General features: G+C 39.2%; 1 protein-coding gene across 2 annotated transcripts in view; it reads left to right on the forward strand.

Moving 5' to 3' along the window:
• Positions 1 to 18,051, forward strand: part of Mtmr7 (myotubularin related protein 7) — a 113,983-nt gene that overhangs the window by 82,512 nt on the left and 13,420 nt on the right. The window contains exons 8-12 of one of the 2 annotated variants that reach the window (XM_005412210.2): positions 9,215 to 9,324; positions 10,792 to 10,917; positions 12,701 to 12,750; positions 15,225 to 15,425; positions 16,279 to 16,419. In XM_005412210.2, the coding sequence (XP_005412267.1) occupies positions 9,215 to 9,324; positions 10,792 to 10,917; positions 12,701 to 12,750; positions 15,225 to 15,425; positions 16,279 to 16,419 (628 nt within the window). The remainder of the gene's footprint in view (positions 1 to 9,214; positions 9,325 to 10,791; positions 10,918 to 12,700; positions 12,751 to 15,224; positions 15,426 to 16,278; positions 16,420 to 18,051) is intronic. The other variant, XM_005412213.2, reaches the window with a different exon arrangement.

The raw sequence follows: 18,051 nt of genomic DNA on the forward strand, positions 1-18,051 counted from the left end.
TGAGGACTGCTTTCATTGCATCCCATATATTCTGGTAAGTTGTATTTACATTTTCATTTGTTTGTAGGTATTTTTTAATTTCCCATTTAATTTCTTCTGTGACCCATTGGTTGTTCAGGAGGTTGTTGTTTAATTTCCAAGTGTTAATGGAGTTTTTGGAATTCCTTTTGTCATTAATTTCATTGCACTGTGGTCAGATAATATGCATGGGATAATTTCAGTTCTTTTGCATTTTGGAAGGTGTGCTCTGTCGGCTAAGATACGGTCTGTTTTAGAGAAAGACCCATGTGCTCCTGAGAAAAATGTGTATTCTGATGTTGTGGGGTGGAACACTCTGTAGACATCTGCTAAGTCCACTTTTTCACAGCTTTGGTTCAGATCTGTTATTTCCTTGCTTGTTTTTTGTCCAGTTGACCTATCTCTTTGTGTCAATGGGGTGTTGAGGTCCCCTGTTACAAGTCTGATTAATTATATGGGTTTTCATGCCTGTTAAGATTTGTCTTATATAATTTGGCGCTCTGATATTTGATGCATAGATGTTTATGATTGTTATCTCATCCTCTTGCAGTTTTCCCCTGACTAGTATGTGGTGACCTTCTCTATCTCTTTTGATTGTTGTCGGTTTGAAGTTTACATTGTCTGCAAACAGAATAGCTACCCCTGCTTTTTTCTGGGTTCTTGTTGCATGGAGGCTTGCTCTCCATCATTTGACTTTTAGTCTGTGGATTTTCTTTTCAGTGAATTGTGTTTCCTGTATACAGCATATGGTTGGATTTAGTTTTTTTAATACATTCTGCCAGTCTGTTTCTTTTGACTGGAGAATTGAAGCCATTTACATTTATAGGTATAACCGATATGCATTGATTTATCATTGTCATGGTATTTACTTGCGTTGGTGTCCTACTTTTTCTACCTGTTTATTTGCTTGCTCTTCTTGATGTTTCATTCCTACTGTTGTTCTTGAAATTGCAGTCAGATATTTCTCTGTCTAGAATATCTTTTAGTACTCTGTGTAATGCTGGCTTGGCACTCATGAATTTCTTCAGTTGTTCTTTTTCGTGAAAATGTTTTATTTCTCCATTGAATTTGAAGGATATTTTGGCAGGGTACATCTGTCTTGGTTGGAAGCTGTTTTGTCTCAGGAACTGTAATACTTCCCTCCAAGCTCTTCTCGATTGGATGGTTTATGCTGAGAAGTTGGTGTGGTTCTGATGGGATTTCCTGTATAGGTAGTCTTTTTCTTTTCTCTAGTAGCTTTTAGTATTCTGTTCTTTTGCTGGAGATCTGGGAACTTGACTATTATATGTCTGGGTGTAGTTTTATTTTGGTTGTGGTTGTTTTGAGTTCTATATGTGTCATTTACCTGTATATCAGGTTCTGTTTCCATGCTTGGGAAATTGTCTGCTATTATTTCTGCAAATAATCTTTTCTTGTCAGTTGTGTTGCTTCCTGCTTTCTCATTGACTCCTATAAGTCGTACATTATTCCCCTTTGCCTCATCTTGCAGCTGTTGAATTGACTTTTCCTGGATCCTTGCTGTTTTTACGAGATCCTTTCTTTCACGATCGCTAGCTGCCATGGTTTTTTCAAAGTCTGAAATTCCATCTTCAGCTTCATTCCAGCAGTTTTGGTAGCTTTCAATGGTACCTTTGTTTTCCTGGAAGTGTCTTTGTATGTGGTTCATGTGGTCTAAGTCCTTGCTGTATTTTTCATTGAACGTTTGTGACCGTTGCCTTTGTTCTTCTATTTTCTTATATGTTTCTTCTTCAGACTTTTTGAGCAGTTCCTTCATTATTATTGTCATTTCACTTTTTGTCTGAGAGATTATTTCTGATCTCATTTCTTATTTGGCCTTATGGAGTTGTTTCTTACTTCCATTGCAGTCATTTCAGCTATTTCAGGCATGTGTTTACCACGCTCTCCTATGTCGATGTCTCCTGGACTTGTGCCAAGTGGGGTGGAGTTCTGGGATTGTGTTTTAGTCCTTTGTTTTGTCATGTTTGCTACTGGATGCAGAAAACTCAGTTTCCCTCTTCAATAGCTGCACAGCAAAGGCCACTAGTGTCCCTAGTTGTCCTGTTGGTCAGGTTTGCCCCTGAGTGACCTCTGAGAAGCGCTTCTAGTCTCGGGTTTTCTGGCAGTGTTTGATTTGTATCTGGTTATCCCCGTTCTCAGACACAGGCATTTGTGTCTGCTGATGGTCGACTGTCTGATTCAGCGTCCCCTTGCAGTTTTGGGCACATGCAAGGCGCAGACTCGGGTTGCACTGTTGTGACAATCCCGGTCCAGTGGGCCTATCTCCCCAGGCAGTTCAGGTTACAGGCAAAACCCAGACACAAACTGCAGGGTCGACAGTTTGTGAACCACCTGATTCTGTGTCTCCAGTCAGTTCAGATCACATACGGGAACCAGATGCAGGCTGAATGGGTAGCAGTCACAGACTGCCCATGCCTTCAACCTGCTACGGGGTCCGGGTAAAAGTAATGCATGGACTCGAACCCTGGGACTAGCAGGTCCCGGAGCACTCGCTCACTGGGCCCAGGGCATGCAGGCGTTGGGAAAGGTTATATGCCCCACCCCCAGGCAGAGAGGTCCCTGGGGCATCTGAGTGAGGGCCTCTTCTCTGCTGGCTGTCTCCGCGAGTTTTGGCTGGGAACTGTGGCAGTGTGAGCAAAGCATGGACTCGAACCACGGGGCCAGCAGCTCCCAGAGCACTTGCTCACTAGGTGCAGGGCGTGGGGTGCTGGGAGAGGCTACATGGCCTGCCCCCTGCCAGAGAAGTCCCTGGGGCTTCTGAGTGAGGACCTTCTCTCTGCCTCAGGTGCAGGGAGGCGAGAGACTTAGTCTGTAATGGCAGCGGGGTCCTTGGTTGCCTGCTCTGCCCTCAGGAAGTAGATGGGAAATACCTGGCTCTCTCCGTGAGTTTCAGCTAGGAACCGTGGCTGTGTGAGCAAAGCAGGGACTTGAACCATGGGGCCAGCAGCTCCAGGAGCACTCGCTCACTCGGCGGCGCAGGGCGTGTGGTCACTGGGAGAGGCCCCTGGACGATTTTTAAATAAACAAGAAGCTAACCAGCCCAGAGTCCTGTAATAACAACCTGAAAGTTTGGCCAGTACAGTAAAGAGAAAAAAACTAGCAAAAGAATGTTATCTGTGGTGGGTTTAAAAAGGTCAGATGAGTCCTACCACTTCACACAGTGGGATGTGTATATTTTAGGATCAAGTTAGACACTTTGGGTAATGGCCTCAGGTTAGAAAGAAAGACCTAATAGTAGACCCCCAGGAGTGGCAAGCATTTATAGAGGTTGCTGGAATTTGCCCTGCTTCCCCCAGAGCTGTCTCTGCCTGTTGTGTACAGGCAGGGGCCAGCCTGCCACTTGGGGGACCTGCCCAGTATTGCTAGCCAGTGTCACCAGAAAAGATCTCTGCTGGGGAGCAAGAATGGCAGAGCTTGCTCAGTGATAATTAGGAGTTTTTTGGCCTTTGCATCCTATGTAGTTATTTGTCCTCATGCTGTGTCCGGGCTTCCGTAAGCTCATAAGAAATCTTCCCAAGGTGCACCATGACTTCATTACTTTATGGGAATTGACTTCCAGATCATCACCTTCTGTATGCCTTCTTTCTTAAAACAATGTGTTCTTCCCTTGAACATTCCTTCAGTTGAGCCAGTCAGCTCTCCTTTCCTATCCCTGCTTTCTAATTGCCCTTTTGCCCCCTTATAAAAGAAAACACAGGCAATATACATTATCCCAGGGTGTGTGAGGGGATGTGTGGTTTTACAATTTATTTTAGAGGTACATGTGCAAGAATGTTTGAAGATTTGTGATCAGATTAAACTTCCTTGAGGAACTGTCCATAGAAGTAGAATATCAGCCACAAACATGGATAACATTTCATTTATTTACTTTTATTAGTATACGTTTTTAGTATGTAACAATCACCTTCCTCATTGGGAGTTGGTAAATATATGTAACACATCTTAATTCTTTTGGGGTGACAGAAAAATTTTTTGGAATTGATTTTGGTTTTGGATGAAAAACTGAGTGTACTAAAAATTTAATTGTATACTTTAAAAAGAAAAGCAAGAGTGCTGTGGTTTGGATATGGTTTGAGTATCTCCCCCCAAAGTTTCATGTGTCATTAATGTGAAGTATCAAGAAGGTGGGAACTTAATCCAATTACGATGTTTGGAAGTGGGCCTGTGGGAGGTAATTAGGGTTAGATGAAGTCATGAGAGCAGAGCCCCCATGATTGCATTGCTGGTGACTTTATAAGGAGAGGACAGGGCCAGAAGACATGCACATGTCCATACTCCACATTTTACCAAGTGATGTCCACTACACCCCAGGCTTAGCCAGCAAAAAGATCATGACCAGATGTTACACCTCGACCTTGACCTTGTACCTCTAGAACCATGAACCAAAATTATCTCATTTTCTTCACAAAGTAACCTTCCTTGGATATTTCACTAAAATCATAAAACCAGGCCAATACAGAGAAAATCTCCAGACTCCAGAAGTGAGGTGTTCAGACCTTGAGCTCTTCCCACAGTAACCGGTTGGGAAGGGGAGGGCGAAGAGGACCATTGCCTTCGGTGGAGGCAGAGGACTTCCGACTTGGTTGGAATTTGGTTTTAGTTTTCAGTCAGCATTGTGCTTAGAGAAAGTTTTTTAAAAATCAAATACTTACATGCTTATAACAAAAATGGCAGCAAAACTGCTGTCCCTGCCATCATTCCTATTTTCCAAGGTGTCCTTGGGTTCCCTTTGATCCCTTAGTGCTTCCTTTTTACATAGAGTCTGTTAACTTTCCTCTGTGGAGGAAGATTAGGACTTATATCCCCTCCACCTCTCAGCACACATGCTTCCCTCCTCTGGCTGCCTTGGACTTCAGTCACAGTTTTGGTTAGCTCCTTATGTGACCCTGCTCTAGGACTTCGTTAGCCAGTCTTATGGACTCACTCAGGTGTTTGGCAGATTCCTCTCTGCGACCTCCAGCCTTTCCAAGAAGACTTGGAGACCCTGACATCTGGGAGTAGGACTAGCCAAGTCTCCCACGCCAAAGCCAGCAGCTAAGAAAGCCTGCCCATGCCTCAGCATATCCAGCCAATCTTTTTCTGTTCATTCTTATGAGTGTATGGGAATGGGCAGAGATTTCCCGGGATGTGAAGAAAGTATAAACCCAGGTGACAGAGCCCCACCCACACTCCCAGACAGTCTGGTAAGCAGGAAAACAGCAAGAACGTGGTAGGGATGGAAATAACAGGTTCAATCCAGAGAGTAGAATAAAAGAAAGCAGACTGGTATTTCTAATACCCTTAGAAGAAGAAGATTGCCAAAACTCAAAAGTATGTGTAAAGTATATCAGTTAGGGTTCATTGGAGGAACAGATATGATATGAGATGATATGATATGATATATAAATATTATACAAAGAATTTACAAAATAGGCTTCCAATGGCCGCCTGTGGAGTAGGGGCTGGAAGAATGCAAAATGGGTGTCTGTGAGCTAGGGAGTAGAGAGCCGGAGGAGCCTGGAGCTCACTGCAGAATCCAGGGCACTGGGAAAGCTGAAGGGTCTGTGCTGGAAGACTGAAGGAGCTAGAGACGAACATTCAGAGGTAACGGCACACACTGGAGCCCCTCCAAAGAAGCGAAAGAAGGCATAGGGCCAGGGATTTAGCTCAGTGGCACAGCGCCTGCCTAGCAAGGGTGAGGTCCTGAGCTCAATTCCTGATAACCGCAGCCGCCCCCCCCCCCCGCCAAAGAAAGGGCAGATTCCCCCTTTTTTTTCCCTTTTTATTTCATTCAGGCTACAAGCCTATTGGCTGGTGCCTCCTGTGTCCAGGTGTTTCTTCCCTGTTTATTTTATGGCTTACAAGTCGGCCATCCAGACACAACCAGAACTGTGCTCCACTAATTTGCCAGGCACTTCTTATTCAAGCTGACTCCACAGACTGACACCAAGTGTTAGGTAGGATATGGGGAAGGGAAAATGAGAAGACAAACCAGTACAGCCTCTTTCCAGAATAATTTGGCAATGTATGGTAGAGGTGAAGATGCATAAGTCTGTGACCCAGCCCATTTCACTTTAGAAATAGATGCACAGGGAGATTTTTCCATGAGAAAGTTGTAGAAAGAAAGAAGTTTTTATTGGGCTGTTTGTAAATATTGAAAAAGAGGAAATAACTGTCAGTAGGAAGGAAGTGGATAGTCAGGTGCATTCAGAGTAAAACACTGTGTAGCTATCAGCCACTTACCATTTACCCCAGTGTCACCCAGGGAGTGCGTTTGCTTGTGTACTATTCCGAACATTGCTTAGCAGGTATCATTTCCACCGGTTGATTCTTAGATTAAATAAATTTGATAAAATTGTCATTTTTATATTTCCTGTTATCTTATAAAATTAATAAAGATATGCAATTTTTGGACAACCTGTATTTAAATAATTGGGCTGCTAAATGGTTAAAGTGAATGAGATTTTTAGTTACAGAATATGGATGCCAATAAAATATTGGATACAAAAGTCAAAGTTATAAAAGTCTAAATTTGTGTAAATTTTAATACATACATAAAACTATATTGAGGGTAATAGTAATGAAGGCTAACATATATACTGTTGGTGACAGGCTGATATTATCTGCATTCTATTGCTTGAATATTGAGGCACGGAAAGGCTAAGTAAGATGCCTGTGTTCACACAGCTAGCATGTAAGTAATACATGGACAAAAAGGAAGCAGAATGGCATGAGAACATGGGGCTGTCATTCCGGTCCTGCCTCCCACTGAATTACATCCCCAGCCCTTTCCTTCATTTCTTGTTTTGAGACAGTCTTGCTAAGTAATTCAGACTGAGTACAAACTTTTGATCCCCCTGCGTCAGACTCCCAGAGTGCTGGGATTGCATGTGTGCACCACCACACCCAGAGAACTTTAATTTTTAGAGCAGTTTTTGGTTAACAGCAAACTGAGCAGTAAGTAGGGAGACTTCCCACACACCCCTTAGACATGCATTACCTCCCACAGCACCATTCCCCATCCATGCTACATTTGTTACAACTCATGAACCAGTCCACCCATCATTATCACCCAGTGTCTATATGACTTGGATTCTGCACTCGTGTTGGGGTTCAATACATATTTAATGACTTGTACCCACCATTATAATATCATAAAGAAGAGTTTATAGCCCTAAAAATTCTTATGCCCCACCGAGTCACCCTCTCTCTAGCCTAACTCCTGGAAAATACTGATCTTTCTAACTGTCTCCATAGCTTTGCCTTTTCCAGAAGGTCATGGTTAGAAGGGTACAGAGTACAGCTTTTTCAGATTAGCTTCTTTCACTTTAGTAATATCCATTTTAGTTTCCTCCATTTCTTTGTATGACTTGATAGTTCATTTCTTTTTATCACTAAGTAGTAGTATTTCGTAGATGTATAATACTGTTTTAAAATGTTCATGCTTTAATACTTCTTAGCTTCCAGGGATTAAAATGATAATCTTGGAAACATCCCAGTGCTGAGTATCCAGGGCCACAGAGCTAACAGAACCACAGACTCTATGAATTGGTGTGTGTAATTTTCATTGGACTTCATTCAGCAAAACACCCTTTTGCTTACTGTTTGCTGTGTACTTTACCAGTGTACCAGTGTCTGCACACCTGTGATATGGGCCTGGAGTCCAAAGAGGGCAACACTGTGACCTCAGGCAGAACAGTGCTCTGCACGCGCCAGGCATCTCAGAACCCTGCTGCTCATTTTGTTATTGAGTTCTATTTCTACCTCAGGACAGGCTTTTACAAAGATGTTGGAATCTTACCTAAACATATTCCTCATAAGGATTTTGGATGGGAATCTCTGTGTTATTTCCTTCATCGCTGCTTTCTCTGTGACTCATTCTAATTACTTGTGCTTTTTAGTGTGGCTTTTATATTGCAGAAAATCATAGTGAGCCACTGTTATCTGGCCTAGTAGAGGCAGGGTATCTGCCGAGATAAATAGTTACTAACAGTTGCCTTGTATTGCTTATATACAGTGCTTTTGAAGAGTTGCCAAAGTTGAATTGGGGAGTTGGGAGTTGGAATGATATAATTTAGTGTATCTTCTGTATTTTAAAAGTGAGGAAATTGAGGCTTAAACAGCTGAATGTGTACAAAATAACAAAGCCAATTACTGACAGTTAATTACTGACAGAATGGGAAGTAGGAAATAGGGCTCCCCTCTTCCTGCATATGTTGCCTGCATCACAGAGTATAATAAAATACACCAAAACTAAAACAAAACTGTAGATCATTATTTCATTTTCATGGGTTGATATGTAAGACTCCTCAAAAGGGCTTCATAGGTGTAGTACTCCTATACTTTAGAATGTAGTACCTGTGATATATAAGTCAGAACATTAGCTATAAAGCTTTTTTATATCTTATGCTGAATAAAAGGTAAGTTCTTGAGATGAAAAATGCTTGTGTATGATGTTACAGAAGTTTTAACACATCTGCTTTATTTGTATAAATATAGATATCACTGATGTACTAGGTTTTCTTTCAACCAGAAGGAAAATCCCAAACTTGATGCACTAGAGTTGGGTCAGAGATTTAGATTTAATTTTTGAGCTCAGACTTCTTCCCTTGTGGGTAGAGACTTGGCAACAGGAGTTTGATCATTTGCATTAAAGGCTTATAGGATAGCTCTGTTTGTGTTTTTGTAACAGTCCTACTCTGAAGTGGTTGAGTGATGGAGAGCTCTAATTGGGTAAGTGCTGGGGTTAGTTTTATGATTTTTCACTCCAATGAACTCTTTTTTTTTTTTTTGCACCAGGAATCAAACTCAGGACCTTGCACTTGCCAGGCAGGCGCTTGTACCACTGAGCTATATCCTTGGCCCTCCAATGAACTCTTAACTCAGCTACTCCTTAGGTGCCCATTTTTACTATCTTTGCTGAAAACTTAAATAGGTGTTTTCTGCTGAACTTTTCTGTATGGTAACATTCAATATTGTTCATTAATATTAGGATATAAGTTTTACACATATCATTGTTATAAACAGAGACAACATCCTTTATGACTAAAGAAAATAAAAAGGCCTTATTTGAATTGGTAAGTAGAAGCAAATTTAGTAACCTTGATTGTTTGACTTAAATCTTCCAGAGAACGTCTACAACCACAAAGAAATCTTTAACAAACTACCTATAAAACTATGATAATGATTTATCTTGCAGTGTGTGAGCTTAAGTCTCCTTCCATGAGTGATTTCCTGTGGGGGCTGGAAAACTCCGGCTGGTTACGGCACATTAAGGCCATCATGGATGCAGGAATCTTCATTGCCAAGGTATGAGATTTCAGAACACGGGTAGAACAGCAAGCCACTCTGGCTTCAAAAAGATGAGCTGCTTGCGCCCACCCAGTTCCTCTGTGCTAAGCTGTTTAAGGTGGTGTATGTAGGTGGCTTTGCAGACATCCCCATGGGTTTTGTCTTTGGAAGATGTAATTTTGCAAGAGCACATTGTTCAGTTGATAGTACGTTACATGGTGGTAAAATATTTCTGGAATATTTTCTCTTCCATTAAGTTGAATCTGATATGGGAGTGTAACCAAATGTGAGTCATTTCAATAATAGGGGCTTACAGACCAGTAGACCATTCTTTTTAGTCTTGACATAAACCAAAGTTGTGTTCTACTAGCTGACAGGTGGATTCCACTTTATAAAAATCTTGCTACAACTTTCACAGTGGTCTTTTTTAATGCATTCTGTTATTATTTAGTGTTTTGGTTTTTTTTTGGTCTTTTTGAGACAGGATCTTGCTATGCAGTTCAGGCTGGGCTTGAGCTCACTTTGTAACCCAGGCTGGTCTCAAACTTGCAGCAGTCTTCCTACCTCAGCCTCCCGAGTGCTGGGATTACAGGCATGTGACACACCATGCCCAGTTTAGTGTTTCTTTAAAATGCGTTTCTTTTAGATTTATGATGAAAGAGAACCATGTCTTTTCTGATGACATGGTAAAACAGCCTTTATTAATAACCGTTTGAGCAGATATTTATTTAGTGCTGTGTTATTGAGCAGATATTTATTGAGCAGATACTTATTAAGTGCTGTGTACTGTTCTAGGTGTAACGGATGCAATACTGAATAGCTAGGTCAAGTCTCTTTCCTAGCAGAACTGACGTTCTCGTGTGCTAGACAAAAAAAAGAAAGGAAGGAAGGCAGAATTTCAGGTAGTGATAAATACTATGATGAAATCTCTACCATGTTTCCCAGTTTTTATTTCCTGCCAAGACATATAGCTAAAAGTTGTGTGTACATTTGCAATAACAAATAGAAACTTTTTTAACTGGGCCTTCACCCATCCATTGCTTGCTTCATCTCTATTTATCTATTGTTTTTTACTTTAATAATTTAGAATTTTTACACCTTGTCCTTTTTTGAAATGGTTATAGCTAGTAGCAATCCTGAAATTTCACTGAAGTTTAACATGGAAACCAGAGGGGAGGAAGGAGGGTGCAGGTGGGTGAGAAGCTAGGTCACGAAGGTGCGTCTGCACAGGAGGTGTATTGTATTCAGCAGATACACTAAGTTTAGAGATACTGAGTCTTGTAGATATGCTGTATCTTGAAGCCAGTGGCCTCTAGATACAATCAGGAGGGAAAGAAAAACTTAGCTACTAGTACTACCCACTCCTTGGCTTTGCCTCGGCAAGGCTGGGCATAAACACTACAGAATGAACATGCTTGTTTTGCATATTTCTTTGTGTAAGTCCGTGGTCAGTCCTAGCTCTGATTGCAGATTGGTGTTTTTTAGGCAGTTTCAGAGGAAGGGGCAAGCGTGCTTGTTCACTGCTCTGACGGCTGGGACAGGACTGCTCAAGTGTGCTCAGTAGCAAGCCTGCTACTAGATCCACACTACCGGACTTTGAAGGGCTTCATGGTGAGTGTGGCTGCCTGGCATTTCCCAGAGAGGCACTGCCTAGACCAGCAATAGATACCTTCTTTCAAAAGCTTTGGTAACTTATTTTTCTCTCCAGCATTATTTTTGTCTTAGTAGATCAGCAAGGTTATTAAAAGATGAAAAAGGTTTGGAGACAAGAGATAAATTTCTGAGATAATTGAAACCAATTCAAATCAGTGCTTTTGAATATTAATTTGGGCCAAACATAAAATATATTTAAAGGTTTGAAAAATACTTTTATACATAACTTGCTCCTGTTTTCAAATTTGGGATAATGTGTGAATTATAACAAAAAAACTCACATATTTTAGAAAACAGCATTTGGAAAAAGTTTTCTGTGTTGTGCTTAGGGAGAAGAACAGCTTTCATTTCTAGGCTACTTTTCAAGTCATCTGGGTGAGTGTGCTGAAAGCCTCACAGTGTTTCTGTGCTCTGCTAGAGCGTCACTGCCTTCGCTGTGCACCACAGCACACCTTGCTGCTTGCACCTGACAGTGGCTGGGTGAAGTTGTGGCTAAGCTGGTACAATTTCCTTACGATTAGTGCAGGGGCTTCCTCGTGACCATGCAGTTACCTGGTACCTATGTGTTGAACCCTGATGTGACAAAAAGTGCTTCATTGAATGCTGAACTCATGCTTAGGGACAGATGTTGCCAAAGGAGCCAAATCTGGACACTATTGCTGCTAGATCTTCTTGAGCAAGTAGCATCAGCTGACACACTGGGGACAAGAGAGAAGAGACAGGCCTCCTTTCTGGAGCTTTCCTTTTTGAGAAGTGTCTAACAACTTCTCATTACCTGTGATAGCATTGAGACTTGGGAGGCACACTCGCTTCGGACCTCTCCTGTGCTAAGGTTAGGGCTGGATTGCTTTGTTTAAATTTGGAAGGTGGAAGGGCACCCAGACCTGTGGTAGGAACTCCACCTCCCATGAGACTTTCTCCTGCACAGCATCCTTTTTTGCCATTGAGTGAACCTAATTGTGCCATATTAAAGCATTAAACTTGAAGCACAAAGTAAGTGTGTTTAGAGTAAAATGCATTTAGAGTTGTCAGATACAGACTTCAATAGTCCATATATCTTTATAGGGGAAACTAACAGCCAGATTAAAGCAGTGGTGATAATAGTAGGACCTTCCTATATTATATAATTTTTTTAAAAATCTATTTCATATTGTAAACTCATGGTAACCCTAATTCCAGAGCAAGGCCAAAACTTGTAATGTACCCCCACACTCAGTGATTTTACAGTTATTCTACTGTGTAGTAAAGATCACTGGAAAACCTTCTTAATTGTTTCTTGAAAGGTTGGTATTTTACATTTTACTGATAGGCAGCATCACATACTATTAAGAAATAGGGTTTAGAATAGAGAGATCTAGGTTACAGAATGGTGTCTCCTGCTTCCTAGTAGCACGATCTTGGATAATATTTAATTTCTCATTGCTTCAGTCTTGACTTCTCTAACATGACAGCAATAATAATTCCAGTCCCACAGTTAAATGAGACCACATGTGAAGCAGTTTGAAATGCCTAGCACACAAGAAGCACTTGGTAGGTGGGGTTACAACTTAACATGCCAGTTCTTATCTTTCTTATTGATGACCCTGAACTTTACTGTTTCTGTTTGCACTTGTGACCAATGTGTTCTTATTCATTTGTGGATTACCTGAGGGAAGTGATGTCTGTTCCACGAACTTCTGAATCTTGCACCCTTATTTCGCTTGTTTGCTTCTCTTCATATCTATCTTTTTCTTGTGTGTAGGTATTAATCGAAAAGGACTGGATTTCTTTTGGCCATAAGTTTAATCACAGGTAAAGGATATTTCTAAATATATTGTTTTGGATGTTTACAATAAAAACATTTTCTGAAGTTTTCACTGGCGTGTGTAGGGGAAAATAGTCATTTTTGGAAAGATACCTTACTTTGTGTACCTTTTCTGGAAGTTCATATTTTGTTTTAGATGTTATATCAAAGATAAATGAGGTTCTCAAACTCTTGATTTCCCTCAGTATTAGTTGGGTAGAACTAATGTGAAATTATCCCAGAAAAGATAATCAGTGTTTGTTTTTATTCATTGATCTAGAAAAGATCAATTTTCCTTTCTTCCTTTACACATTTCATTTGCTGAATTACTCCATTTTAAATGGGCCTGCATTTACTTTAGGCTGCAATTTGCAAGATGCCTGTGGAACAGTTTCGCTGACCTTTCACAGTGGTATCAGATTGAGCTATTCAAATGACATTCCTGCCACAATAAAGTTTATCCCAAATGTCTCTGGAGAGGTAGTATAGGGTGGTGGCCCAGGCTTTGGAGCCAGGCAGAACCAACTACAAATCCATGCTGTGGTATTTACTTACTGTCTCACCTAATATCTTTCTTTTCTCCCCTTTGGTATCCCATCTGTGGAATGGAGATGTCCTCCCTACTTCTTAGCATTGTGGCAGGGATTTTTAAAGTCTCTAACTAAGCTCCTTCACTCCTTCTCCAGATGGCAGGCTCTGTAATCAGAACTATTGTGTATGGAGACATTAGCCTGCTTCTGTTAGTGTTCATGATAAAGCCTGTCTTGTGTTCTCATGGTCTCAAATCTCTGACTCAGAAGTGCTTAGAATTCCAGTAGATATTTTGATGTGCACCTTTATTTCAATACATTTTCCTGCAATAAATTCTAAGTACATACAACTGCCCCTAAATATTTTTGTGCTTTTTGTTTTCACTTTTTTGATGATAGTAGGGATTGAACCTAAGGAATGCTGAGTTGCATCCACAACCCTTGTTATTTTATTTTGAGATGAGGTCTTGCTGAGTTGCCCAGACTGACTTTGGACTTGCAGTCCTCCTGCATCAGCCTCCCATGTAGCTAGGATTGTAGAGGTGTCATTATACCTAGCTTTTTATGTTTTGTATTTAACATTTATGGACCATTAATTCTGTGGTTTCCTGGAATTGTTTTTGTAATTATTTGTCCAGAAAATAATAATATTTGCATTTTAAAAATGAGAAAGTTAAATAAAATCCCTCAACAGTTAAGTAAACTTCTTAAGATGGCATTGTTATTTTCAGTTTTGAGGTTTTGTTGACCATCTACTAGGCAGGTAAGCTCTTTAAAGTAGATGTCAGAATGTGGAAGTGGCTGAAGACCAACTGGGTAATTGTCTGACTGATGAGGAAAGAATATATTAGCAACCCTTTTAAAATCTACCATCAGTGAGTGGAACTGAAACTTTTGAAAAGTTTCAATTACGGATGTTTTTCTTTTGAGAAAACTCTTAAACTAACATTTCTCAATTCTGCTGTCTGAGTTGATTATCCATTGCTGAGTTTCAAGTTCTATATTGTTTTGATGGCATGCAAAGCATCCTTTTGTTTGTTTTCTAAAAATCACAGAATGGGGGCTGGGGATTTAGCTCAGCGGCAAAAGCGCCTGCCTTGCAAGCGCAAGGTCATGAGTTCGGTTCCCGGTACCGGAGAAAAACGAAAAAAAAAAAAAAAATCACAGAATGAAGGGCCAGAAGTCTTCACTGAAAATTAACATAACTGTAACGAGGAAGACTGTGGTGTATTCTTGAAAAATGAAGACAAGAGGTATAAAGAAATATCTGTGGGATCTATGGCCACATGGAAATAAATGATGTTACAAGTTTTAACTCTGCTGTAGGAACGGAAATACTCCTAGAAGCCTGAAAAAGCTTTTTCAAGTTATTTTTCTTCGTCATCCCTTCTCAGTGAACAAGGAGACAGTGAAAAACCTGAGGCTGCTTAGAAATTTCTTCTCACTGTCCAATTAGTCACTAAATGTGGAAGTTCTACTTCAAACATTCTGATGTGTTTTTAAAGTTTGAATTTTAAAAATGATTTTTTCATGGAAAGGTTTCTTGAATTTTATCTCTAATACTAACACTTTTGTAACTACAGCAGGAACATGTTCTCTTCACTATCGTAGACTATCATTACATTTCTATCAAAATTGGAATTTTACTAGGAATTCAGCAATGGTTGTTATATTGCATATTGTCTTCAAGTTGGTTGTTCAGATTACCAGATATAAGCATGCAAAATTGGTCCAAAAAAATTTAAAAATAAAGCATTAACTGTTCCTTTCAATAAACCATTAGACATCAGTTTAAAAAAAAATTGGAATTTTAGGAGTTATTTGTCCACTTCTTCATTTTAAGCTTATCAATTTAATTAGGAGCTAAGATTCCTTTTATGATGGATTTTGCATTTATAATTTTCTAATTTAAAAAATTTACCTTATAAAGTCTCTAATACTTTGTTTTGTAGATATGGCAATCTAGATGGTGACCCTAAAGAAATCTCACCAGTAATTGACCAGTTCATTGAGTGTGTCTGGCAGCTAATGGAACAATTTCCCTGTGTATTTGAATTCAATGAGAGGTTTTTGATTCACATTCAGCATCACATTTATTCCTGCCAGTTTGGAAATTTTCTGTGTAACAGCCAAAAGGAGAGAGGAGAGTTCAAGTATGTATCTTCATATTTAATTTATCTAAATATTTTGGCAATTGAGAATTTCAGGTGGCCTTTCATGATTTTGAAGATTTCATTTCTATATATTGACAGGTTAAAGATCATTTCTTGCTCCTGAACATCATTTCATAAGTGATTTCAGTGTCATCAACTGATAGAACTGTATACAAGTTCATTTTCCCCTAGTCTCTATCTGATGTACAGACAAATTGCAAGACTTTACACATTAATATTTAAAGGAAGCTTTCTGGAGTCCAAGTAATTCTTTATTTGAAAGGAAAAAAATTAGACATTTTTGGTGGACATAATGTCATAATAAAAATTGCAAATATAACTAGAAAAGCAAATTTTGATACTTGAACCACTGTTAATTTAAATTAAAACTATTATATTTATCCAACCTAGATAAAATATTGACTTTTAAATAATTATAAAGTAAAAAACTTAATAAGATGATTTAGGAAGGTCAAATAAGAGAACATAGAGATTTTCAGAAAATGATTTTAATTGAAGTATATACAGTATCAGCTCTAATTTTAGAAGTGGTTGGTTCAAATATAACAGATTCCAGTAATTTTATACCATCTGAATTGAACAGAAAGAAAGACTTCCAGTGATATAAATGGGGATAATCTAAAAGTAGCAGCCTACATGGGCTCAGCTATTTTCCTAGATAGTTTGTGATACCAGTATGACTGTGAATTTCTGTACAGTGCCAACTCAACATGGTAAACTGGGGTAACCTTTTCCAAAGCTGACAGCACAGTTAAAGTTATTTGTATTTATTTAAAAAGACCAATAAAATCAGTATGTTATGCATGAATAGAACATATTTTCTTTGTAACAGAATTCAAGAAAGAACATACTCATTATGGGCTCATCTGTGGAAGAATCGGGCTGACTACCTGAATCCTCTGTTTAGAGCTGATCACAGTCAGACCCAGGGAAACCTTCATCTCACTACAACTCCATGCAACTTCATGTACAAGTATGTAAACCTTTAGGAATTTTCTAGCTATGGTGTGCACTTAGATTGTAGCACTGTTTAACATTCAGAGGCCAAAGTATGAAAAGTATAAAACAGTATATTTTAAAACTTTTTATTTTATGGAAAAAAGGTAAAATAAAATTTCATAACCAATAATAGGAGGATAATAATAGTTAATACATTGCATATTAATAGCTTTAAAGTAATTATTCACAGCACAAGATACGGGTATTAAAATTTCTCCAATCAATATTAACACAAACCTTCCTTTTAAATGAACTAAGAGACACTAATAGTATAACTGACTTGCATTTTTCCCTTTTCCCTTCCGTCCTTTCCCTTTTCTTCCATCCTAGTTCCTTTTCTCTTCTGAACAATTTCTTCCCATTTCACAATATCTATTGTACATTTTAGACTTTATTTACTCTTTCAGTTTCTCACAGGGAAGACAGGGACACAATTCAATGTTCACACGTATGAGTCTAATTTATTTCACTTATGAGTGTGGTCTAAAGTTATATCTGTTTACCTATAAAAGTTTGGAAATCACTGTGGAGATTCCGATAGAAGCTAGGACTGGAGGTCCCATTCAATATAGCTATTCCCCTCCTGGGTATTTTCCCAGAAGAACTGAAAACATTGTACCACAGCGATATATGTGCACCCATGTTTATAGCAGCACAGTTTGTCATAGCTAAATCTTGGAAACAACCCAAATGCCCACCAACCAAGGAATTGATACAAAAAAGATGTGGTATTTTTATACAGTGGCGTACTACTCAGCCAAAAAGAATCATTTTAAAACTTTTCTTTTTTTTTTTTTCTTCTTTTAAAAATAAAAGGAGGAAAACATTAACAGACAGACAGCCATTTACAAAATAGCAAAAGAACAATCCAAACAATACAGTTGCGAACAAAGTGGTAGGAAATTACCAATGCTTGTTGTATTACATATTGATATCTTCAAAGTGGTTTCTCATGAAAACAAATAGAGACATGCAATATTGACCAATCAAGGACTCATTAACTGTTTCTTTCAGCAAAGAAATAAAAGACAGTAGATCAACTATGTTAACTATGCTGTATATACATAGATAGAAAATTTCTCCTTCTTTCCCTTTTCTTTTCCCACATCCCAGTTGCCCTTTACCCTTGAGTGTTTTCCTATCATTTCACAATGTCTGTCATACCTTCTAGTTTAAATTAACTCTTTCAGGTTTTACACTACTGGGACAATGTTTTGCTTGCACATGCAGATCTCATTTATTTCACTTATGAGTATGGTCTCTAGTTGTGACCATTTACCTATAAAGGCCTCAAGTTTATCTTTCTTTATAACTCAGTAACATTCCATTCTATAAAAGTACCAAAGTTTTCTTATCCAGTCCTCGGTGGATGGACATTAGGGTTGCTTGCACAATTTAGCAATTACAAATTGTGCTGTTATGAACATAGGTGCACATATATCACTGTGATATGATGTTTTTAGATCTTCTGGGAAAATACCCAGAAGGGGAATAGCTGTGTTGAATGGGACCTCTAGACCTAGATTTCTGAGGATCTCCAAACTGATTTCCACAGTGGTTTCACCAGTCTGCATTCCCACCAGCAGTGGAGAAGGGTTCCTATTTC

Source organism: Chinchilla lanigera, unplaced genomic scaffold (assembly GCF_000276665.1).
Source record: "Chinchilla lanigera isolate Chin_1 unplaced genomic scaffold, ChiLan1.0 scaffold00151, whole genome shotgun sequence".
Taxonomy (NCBI): Eukaryota; Metazoa; Chordata; class Mammalia; order Rodentia; family Chinchillidae; genus Chinchilla; species Chinchilla lanigera.